The 10,703-nt window shown below is 47.6% G+C and overlaps 1 protein-coding gene across 1 annotated transcript; it reads left to right on the top strand.

The window, feature by feature from the left end:
• The first annotated feature begins 222 nt into the window (after positions 1-222).
• LOC136494046 (uncharacterized) lies at positions 223-1,534 on the top strand. The gene is made up of 2 exons (XM_066490182.1): positions 223-725; positions 976-1,534. The coding sequence occupies exons 1-2, from the start codon at positions 223-225 to the stop codon at positions 1,532-1,534; spliced, it is 1,062 nt and encodes a 353-aa protein (XP_066346279.1).
• The last annotated feature ends 9,169 nt before the right edge of the window (positions 1,535-10,703 follow it).

Here is a 10,703-nt window from a genome sequence, read left to right as displayed (position 1 = left end):
AGGAGCTTATGTGGGCTTGGTGAACTCGAGAGGAGCATTCCGCACGATGATGAGCCTCTCACCAGGATGGACCACCAAGGAGGAAATCTTGTCTATGTCAAGCCATCTAATTTTGACGATCTGATCAGTGAGCTTATCAGAAAATCTCACCCTAAAGGTGGGTTTTGCGATTATCTTCGCTTGGAGGAACCAAATCTTTGGAGTTGTATATATTTAGTGGGCATGAAGCCCGAGACTGAGAGCCCATCTATTTCATGTAATGTTGACAAGGACCAACAGGACAATATATCGATCTGTACAGAGGCAGATATTGAGCCCGGATTAGCAGTAGCTAGTGAGGAAACAGAGATCCACATCAACACTGAAGATCTTGATTTGGAGAAGGAAATCTTGAACCTAGGAGGAACTATCAGCGAGGAGGCCGATATTTATTACGGTGACCAAATTACTTACAAGTGTTCTCGAGCTGAATTCTGGGTCGGCCGTGACTTTGAAGGATATAATGTTTCCGATCCTGAAGAGATTGACAAGATAAATAGGAACCTGGCACTGCATCGTATCAAAGCTTATGAGTTGTCTAAAGGGATTCACCTCGATGACAAGAAATTAAAGGACTACAACCCAGACACTTTCAAGGAAAGGGACTACTTTGTGGACTATGAAAAGGAATTTGAATGGTTTTTCCATCCTGAATACTGCAATCTTGCTGGCTTGGATGACTACCGGCCAGTGGCGGATTCAGGATGGGATCAAGGAGGGGGCTAAGTAATGGACATGTTGATTGATAATGAAGATTTAATGATGATTTATGCTTGATGCTACAGTAATTTAACAAGGAATTAAGGCTCACGGGGGGGGGGGGGGGGGGGGGGCTGCAGCCCCCCCCTGGATCCGCCAATGCTACCAGCGGTTAGTTCCCAAACGACAACAGCCTCTTGAGTATCTGGATTGGAATAATTACCACCAAAATCTTAGTGATTGTGCCTGTGACATGGAATATTTGGAGTACTGTAAAGCAATATCGAAGCAACTTCAGTGGCTCAAAAAATATGTCCATCTACACCCTGAATCAAGTGAGTGGATAATTGTGGATGATAAAGCTCTTACCCAAGTACTGAAGGTTGCAGCAGAGTATCCCTATATATTACCCTTTTTAGTACGGAATGCATACAAGGAATATTTATGGTGGTTGCGTGTTTATTATAAGGAGCATGATGCCCTGCATGGCCTCTATTTTGAGGTTTGGAAGCGGTTTGTTCAGGAAAAGAAGAGTTTCAAGGATGCTTTGAAGGAAGTCGATGATTACAACATGTTTCCTATAGGCAGTGAACTAAGTACAGGGCATACACTTGACTGTGGTATAGAACACCAGTTCAATACTTTTCTGGCAGGTATCGATGAGACTGCTCCTGATAGTGAAGTTCATGAGAAAATTGAGAAGGCTGTCCGAAATTTGATTCAGAAGAAAAAAAATTATGAGCAGTATACGGAAAAGAAAATAGCTATTGCCAAAAGCATTGGACCTGTCTCCTAAGAATCATACAGTGCACGAAGCAATGGCCTTTGGCCTTGTCTGCGTAGTATGCTTGAAATTATAAATTATCTACAGTATGATTGAAATCATAGTGTCCTTCTGGGCAGCCGTCGGTGTTGATGTTCCGCCATCACGGCCAACCTCTGAACATCATATTCCGAAAGAGCAGTTTGGAATGTTCCTTGCCTTATGTTTGAGGCAGTTGTGGAAACGAAGGAATGCTGTCGTCTTCCAACATGAACATCATTGTGTAGTTAGCTGTGACATCATTGGTATTTATGTGCTACGTAGTGTTATCTATATTCTACTACCCTACAGCATATAATTGACAGAACATCCAAAAAATGTACAACAGTTTACCACACAGCAGATATTAGGGTAAACATGATCATTATATATGTATCCTGAATTCATCGAAGCCTAATGGATGAGAGCAAGTAAACTGTAAAAGTTCTTTGCTATAGAGAACAAGGAAACACATAAAATTTTGGAACTGATATCGTGCGACATTGTTCTAATTTCGAACTAATAGTGATTACTCCCTCTTTTGTCTTGTAAGAGTGAAACAAATCAAAATTTATAAAAAAAATTGGACTCATTTGCCTCTCTTATAACAGTTCCAGGATATCTCGTTTACCACAGGCATCCACTTTTCAACTGATTACAAAGTCATACAACATCAGAGTATATAAATAAGGTTTTTACAATAGTTTTTATATAAACCCTTTGGCTAAAATCAAACAAAAGAACCAATATTGTAATCATAGCACAGAAGCTTGATGAATCTCCAACCTATCTTCGGGGAGAGAAACATCACAAGAGAAGCTAGAGGCCTAAAACAGATCATAGGACTAGATCTTGACCGAATGGTCACGGCTATACGTATAGTTTTAACTCTGCATAGTGTGGACACATGTACCCACAAGTCCAGCATAATCAGCACATGCCTACACATAGATGAACACACTACAACAAACCTCTAAATCCATGACAGATTCTCAGTGAGAGATTTAGAGGACGTCACCGATAGTGCATATCCCTAGCAATCCATGAGCTACAGTATTGGATATCCAGCTAAAATCCAATATCCGCTAACATATATAAACACTACTGGAGACACGCTCTTTGCCGAGTGCCTGGGGCACTCGGCAAAGGCCCTATTGCACTCGGCAAAGGCTTTGCCGAGTGCCACACTCGGCAAAGAGCAAACGGCAAAGCCGCATCCGGCGAAGGGTTCTTTGCCGAGTGCCGTTTGTCGGGCACTCGGCAAAGAAAATTGGCCGTCAGCCGTTGACGGCGTCTTTGCCGAGTGCCGGGTCAGGAAGGCACTCGGCAAAGCTTTTCCCTTTTTTTTGAAAAATCCTTTGCCGAGTGCCTTCTGACCCGACACTCGGCAAAGAAAAAATATTTTTTTTTGAAAAAACCTTTGCTAAGTGCCTTCCTGACCCGATACTCGGCAAAGAAAAAAAATATTTTTTTAAAAAAAATCTTTGCCGAGTGCCTAGCTGAGACGGCACTCGGCAAAGAAAAAATATTTTTTTTTTGGAAAATTCTTTGCCGAGTGCCAGAGCCCTGGCACTCGGCAAAGCTGTGAAACACATGGTAGTGTACACAGCTTTGACGAGTGCCAGGGTACTGGCACTCGGCAAAGAGACCTGGCAGTGCATTTTTTGGCAGCTTTGCCGAGTGCCAGGGCAAAAGGCACTCGGCAAAGGCTCTTTGCCGAGTGTTACACTCGGCAAAGTGACCAATTTTTTTTTGTTTTTGTTTTTTGCTTTTGATCACTGCAAACACAACATATGACATATATATCACATTCATCACATATATACCACATCCAGCACCTTATATGTCACAATCCATCACACATACCACATGAATCACATCTGTTCACCACATGTCACAGTAATTCCATCCATTATTCGACAGGATTCCACATCATTCAACAAGTAGTTCAAATCCATCACCACATGTCACAATAACACATGCATGACAACAACATTGTCTCAGACATAAATCCATTGCGAAGAGAACAAGATATGAAACTACAAGCGCTACTCACTGAAGCGGCCCTTGATGTGGCCATCCTGCTGACAACGGGGAAGGAAACATCTGCTTGTTCGGAGTGCCCTGAGCTGGGTTGTTCGAACCCACCGACTGGGGCTGCACACAGGAGAAGAGATTGCATGAGACAAGATTAGTTGAATAGCGATTGTAGCAATTCCTTGCATGTGTGACATTACTCACTGGAGTAGCGGAGTGAGGAGGTTGAGGTGGACCCATTAACCCAGGAGGCATAGCAGCACCCGTCATAGTTTGCATCCAGGCAATAATGTCCGCCAACCTTTTCTCCTGGGTGAGTTTGTCGGCCTCCCGCGCGGCCCGCTAGGCCGCCAACCCCAGCTCCAGCTCCTGGGCCCTCCTGTTTGCTTCTTCCACCTGGGCCTACAAATTGTTGCAAAGCTAATGTTACAATAATGCAAAGGAAATAGAGTTGTGTAAAGATCAATGTACGACGAGTAAAACATGAATAACCTGGAGTGTGTCGACCCGGTGCTGTGCAGTGCCCGGCCGTGAGCGTATCGCCGGGAGTGAGGAGGCGATCGTGCTCTGTGCTCAGATCTAGGAGAGAGTGGGAGTAGAGGCCGTGTCGATCATGCTGTCGCCAATCCAGTAGTGGCCATGCTTCTTGCCTTGTCCAATCCTCATGACGGTGTTTGCATCAATGTTGTCGGTCCATGGATCGTACTCCGGCCCATGGATCGACCTTGCCACCGCCGTGAACTCCGTGATTTTCTCATAGGCGCTCGAGTTTGTGTACACCTCGGGCGAGTCGTTCGGGTTGAAGGAGACGTCGAACGACGCCTTGCCCTTGTGTGCCATGGCAAATGCGGCAAAGTTGGAGCACTCTTGGCCTTGATGTGCCGCCGACTGCAAGAACGAAAACAAGATGATTAGAATTCTTTGCCGAGTTCAACGAAAGCAAGAAGAATAGAAACATGACCACGTACCCATGCTCGGGCGTATCCGGAGAGGTTGCGGTTGCCTTGATGGTGTGATACACCTGACATGAACAAACGCCGCTGTCGGGCAGCCGCGTGCTGAGCGGCCCACTCTGCGCTTAACCACCTGTCCACCATCTTCACCCAAGCCACGGGGCACCCGTTGCACCACCAATCAATCACCTACATGTCATCAAGTAGTTGACATATTAGAAAAACAAGTGATTCATACTTAATCTCAAAAGGAACCAATTTTAATGTTCTTTAGCTACCTCAAGGAACTAGGGTTTGGTCAGCGTCAAGTCTTGTTCTCGGATGTCCTTCTTGGTGACCTTCTGTCCAAGCTTCGTCCCATAGTAATCTATGATGGCCTGGAGTCGCGCCTCATGATGGACGTCGACGACGTGTTTCCTGCAAGCTCGCTTAGCCACTGCCTCGGCCGTGCCCTCGAATCCGTCGTCAAGTTTGAAGTACTCCTGCATATACAGACACGATGTATGCATTAGTTATTTCAAGTAGAGTCCAATGAATGTGTTGTATTGAGCCATGTAGTGCGAGGAAGACTTACCCAGAACTCCCGAATGACGAGCGCAGCCACGGTGCCTGCTTCCACGTGGGGGGCAGACTCGTAGTGGGCAAACGTGAAGGCAGGCTCGAGGTTCCCGGCATGCATGACCATGCCAAGGAAGTGGGTCCTACACATGAGACCTAGGATGCCATTGACATGGTGGGAGGCAGTGTTCCCCGACATAATCTCCCACCCCCTGCAGAAGCGATTAACAAAACATATTAATCTCTATTTCGATATCGAACATAGCATATGAAGTAAAAGTGATAACATGCAAAGGCACTTACCTTTGCCCCTCTGGGCGAATCACTGGGCGTAGACGAGTATGCGGTCGGTCAGGGAGGGTGGAGGGTCCTCGCAAGTAGACACCTGACGAACTAGAGAAAGCGGTAGCTCCCATCCCGCCCCCATCCTCATCCTCGTCCTCGTCCACCTCCTCCTGGACCGGCGTCTCCTCCTCCTCGCCCGCCTCTAGCTGCACCTGCTCCTCCTCCTGCTGCTGCTGCTGCTGCTACTGGACCGCGGGCGTGGTCCTCCTGTTCCTCCTAGTCATGGTCCTCATGCTCCTTCGCCTCGTCGAAGACGTCCCCTGCTCCTCCTCACCCCCTCCGCTGGAGGCTCCTACATCGGAGGCTCCATGGTAGAACGAGCTCAGGTTCCTCTGCCGGCCGCCCGACATTTTTGTTCAGTCACCTACAATTAAAAAGAAGAAAGAAGTAATTAGAAATAGATGCAAAATAAACAAAACAAAACAAAATTACAAAATTACAAAGTATTACATGTAAGTTACAAATAATCTTCATGATCGGGATTAGCTGGATCGTAAGTCTCATCATCACTATCAACCATGTTGAAATAATCAACACTATCCGATGGAGGAATGTTGTCTTCATTGTCATTGCCTACACGTAATCGCTCAAGCATTTGTAAGTCCTTTGCATTTCGCACTTCATCTCCATCGTCATCGTCATCAACCATTACATTGTCTACATCCATTCCTATCTCGTCGGTTAAGTCTATCTCAAACCTCCCTTGTAGCCCATCTTCTTGATAGAACTCTCCGTCATACGTGCTTGGGTTGAAGTTGTAATCTTCATCGTTTGGGACAAGTAGTTGGCCGTGTGGCGAGACCTTGTGCACAACAAACCAACCACTAAGATCCAGTCTAGTCTTGCAAGCATATGACGTATAATAAACCTGTGTGGCCTGTTGCGCCACAATGTACACATTGTCTCTTGGATAGACGGAATCCTGTCGAATTTCGACTAGACCAAGATGAGGGGTCTTCCTCATTACTCCCAGATCAAACCAATGGCATCTGAATACGACAGGATAAAGATTTGTGCTACCATGGAATGAAAGTTCGTATATTTCTTCAATTCTTCCATAATAGTCTACGCCATCAGTGCCGGGCATAAAAACCCCGCTATTTGTGGTTCTTCGATTGGGCCGCCTCCGCTCATAGCTTCCTGTGTGAAATTGATATCCATTCACGTCGTAGGCGTCCGATGACTTGACCCTTTGGTCACAGCCGTTGGCAACCTATCTCAACCCGGCACTGATAGACACATCGGTTCAGGCCTACAAGCTCAAGCAGGATACATCGTTATATTAATCGGACGCATGAGCAACAACAAATCGGGGCTAAATTGGACGGTACCTTGGTTTTGAACCAGGAAATAAAATCGGGGCTCCCTTGTCCCGCACCCTTGGAAAGAAGGGTATCACATTCTGGCGGGGTTGGTTCCCTTGAATGGGCCCAGTATTCATGAATGAATTCCCTGTAATGACAAACAAGGGGGTTGGATGTAGAATAGTGCGGGATTATTGAAACAAGTCCGTTGAGAACTTACGCAATATATGGGTCCACCTCTTCAAGGTTGGTCAGCACATATAACATGATTTTGTGCCACTCCACATTTGTCAGGGGCTTATTGGTCGATGCACCTGCTCTTCCAAGTTGCCCTCGGAAAAGGCTGAGGCTCGAGGCATTTTCATCAGCATTGTAACGAGGAGGTGGATTATGCACACTTGGAAGGTTGTCAGAATAATACAATGTTGTGAAGTTTGACACCTCCTCCATAGTGAATGCACTTGCAATGGAAGCCTCAATTTTGCCTTTGTTTTTACACTTTTTCTGAAGTGTCTTTAGGCATCTCTCGATTGGATAGCACCAACGGGCCTGCACGCCCCCCCCCCATTCTTGCCTCATACGGGATGTGCAATATCAGATGCTGCATCGGATTGAAGAAGCCGGGTGAAAAGATCTTCTCCAACTTGCAAAGCAAGATAGGTGCCACTTTTTCCAAGTCAGCAATCACGGTCTTAGATAACTCCTTGGCACAGAGCTGGCAGAAGAAGTAGCTCAACTCTGCCAGCACTGTCCATATGTGCTCAGGGACAAAGCCTCAAACCATCGTCGGAAGAAGCCGCTCAATCCATATGTGGTAGTCGTGACTCTTCATCCCGTTCACTCAGAGAGTAGTTAAGTTCACTCCCCTCCTCAGATTCGCTGCATACCCATCAGGGAACATTAACGTCTGGATCCATTGGAGTACTTCCCTCCTTTGTCTGGGGGTCAAGACGAAATCTGCCTTAGGCCTTTTCCATGTCTTGCCGCCTATAGGAGCACGCATCTCTTGATGTGGTCTATCACACAACTCTGCCAAGTCCACTCTAGCCTTAGGGTTGTCCTTTGACTTTTCAGTTTCCATGATTGTTCCCCAGAGTGCCTCGGCGACATTCTTTTCTGTGTGCATGACATCAATGTAATGTGGCATAAGAAGGTCATCAAAATAGGGGAGCCTTGTCAAGCCCGACTTATGAATCCACATGTGTTCCTCGCTGTATCCCACGAAGCCATCACCTTCTTGATTCTCCATGAGAGCATCTATCTGAGCATGAACCTCGACACCAGTCATCATCTATGGTGCAGGTTCTATCACTATGACACCTTTCGTAAAGTTCTTAGTGTCTGGCCTGAATGGATGCTCGGGAGGGAGGAATTGACGATGTTTGTCGAACGACGAATACTTGCCACCCTTCTTGAACCAGATGAACCTCAGACGATCCTTGCATAATGGACATGGGAACTTCCCGTGGACCCACCAACCGGAGAATATCCCATACGCTAGGAAGTCATGCATGGAGTACTGGTACCAAACATGCATTTTGAAGGGTGTCTTTGTAGCTCTGTCGTATGTCCATACCCCATCCTCCCAAGCACTAACCAATTCGTCAATCAGAGGCTCCATGAAGACACCCATCTTCTTCCTCGGGTGTCCAGGAATTATCAATGACAAGAATACGTTCTGGCGTTCAAAGGCGATGCCGGGGGGGAGATTGAGGGGGATGACGAACATAGGCCAACATGTGTAGGGGGCAGCCATCAAACCATAAGGATTGAACCCATTTGTTGCCAGCGCAACACATATGTTACGAGGCTCTGATGCTTTCTCATGATGAATGCCATCAAAGTGGTTCCATGCTTTACCATCGGACGGATGTACCATCTTGTCAGGATTGTATCGTGTGCCCTGTTTGTGCCACATCATCTGCTTAGCGGATTCCTCGCTCATGTATAGTCATTGGATCCTCGGCACGAACAGGAGGTACTGTAAGATTTTCATCGGGACAGTAAGCTGCTTCTTGTGGCCATCCCCAGAGTCTACCTCCAGGTACCTGGAGGATTTGCACTTCGGACAGTACTTTTCATGCTCATGTTCTTTCCTAAAGAGGACACACCCATTCAAACAAGCATGTATCTGCTCGTAAGGCATCTTGAGTCCATCAAGGAGTTTCTAGCACTCGTATAGGCTCTTTGGCAGAACGTGGCCCTCCAGAAGCATGCTAGCAATCAAGGCCAACATACCATCGAAGTGTTGTCGACCCATGTTGATCTCGGCCTTGAACCCCATCACGCGTCCAATGGCATCGAGTTGACAAACCGTTGTCCGATCATGAAGGGGTTTCTGTGCCGAAGACATCATGTCATAGAACACCTTTGCGGATGCCTCCGTCTCCTCCGCACATCCATCAGGGATCTATGCTTGTTGATAGTCATCTAACATGTCTGCAACCCCGCCATCATCATCAACATGCTCGAGGCGTGGTCTCACCACTTCCTCTCTCATCCGATGGGCTTCACCATGGTGGATCCACCAGGTATAGTCCGGCATAAAGCCATGCTTCTGAAGATGTATACCCATGTTGTCCTTCTTTTGCCATTTTCTGTTTGCACACATGCTATAGGGACACTTCATTAGATGCGCTCTATTCACACCCCTGCCGAATGCACGGTCCAAGAAAGCCTCGGTCTTCGGCCCCCATTCAGTGCTGAAATCACTCTGACTTCTGTATCCCGTGTACATCCACTCACGGTCATCCATCCTCTAAAATAGATATCAACGAGTAACATAACCATCAACTGCATCTACGTGGTGTTCCTACTATCTAATAGGTGAGGATAGGTCCTAATCCCACCCACGAATGCGTAGACGAGGTTAGTTTCCATGGTCTACTCTGAGCCGAGATAGAATTTTGGCAGCACCTCCCCGCTGTTCTCCAGATACACGTCCTGGCAGGGAGAGTGTGTATCTGGAGAACAACACGGAGGTGATGCCAAAACTCTATCTTAGATTGGAGCAGACCATGGAAACTAACCTCGTCTACGCATCCGCGGGCTGTCCAGAAAACATGGACAATCCGAAATAGATATGGTTATACATATGCAAAGATCTGCATACTTCCAACTGTATCTCTTTCGAACGGGAGACGCCTAACTGGGTTACACCGATCTACGACAACGATAAGGAAGAGAGGTTATTTATACCTAGGGTGGCGGTGGAGTCAGGCTAGAGGGGCAGTGGCGAGTCAATGCAGTGGCGAGGCGAGGCTGTGCAGGCAGGACCGCAGCACCGACAAAGACGATCGGGGTCGCCTAGGTACTACGGGTCCCCTCTGATAGGTCCTGCTCTACAAAACAAGAAACACAACACTATAAGTTGAAAATTTTGGCAGAACCTCCCCTGTACAGGGAGGTTTCCAAAACCTGCAAAAAATAATGGCACGAAGGCCGACATTCATAAGGGCACGAAGGCCGACATTCACGACATTCACAACGGCACAAAGGCTGACATTCACGGCACGAAAGCCGACATTCACAAAGGGACGATGCATATACCTTGGGCGGTGGCGGGACGTGCACGCGTAGAAGAAGACGTCGAGAACTCCTCCTCCTTCCTCCTCATTCTCCTTCTCTTCCCCTTCCTCCTTCTTCCTCCTTCCTCCTCTCCTTCTTCCCCTTCTCTTCTTTTCCTCTTCTTCTCCTTCTCTTCCCCTTCCTCCTTCTCCTCTTCTCCTTCCTCCTACTTCACCTCTACCTCCTCCCCTCCAAGAACCGACGGCGAGGGGGGGGGGGAGGGCTGGGCGTGGCCCCCACGGGGAGGGGAGGTGAAGGCGGCCCTCCCTCTCCTTCTCCGGCGGCAGTGGGCCGCCAGCGTTCAGCGGCGCCGGCAGGGGCGTGGGTGGGGCATGGAGGGGAGGGGAGGGGAGGAGAGGAGGGCATGCGGGTGGGGCAGGTAGGCCGGAGCGGTGGGGT

This window comes from Miscanthus floridulus, chromosome 11, assembly GCF_019320115.1.
Source record: "Miscanthus floridulus cultivar M001 chromosome 11, ASM1932011v1, whole genome shotgun sequence".
Lineage (NCBI taxonomy): Eukaryota > Viridiplantae > Streptophyta > Magnoliopsida > Poales > Poaceae > Miscanthus > Miscanthus floridulus.
This window is presented reverse-complemented; position numbering and strand designations above follow the sequence as displayed.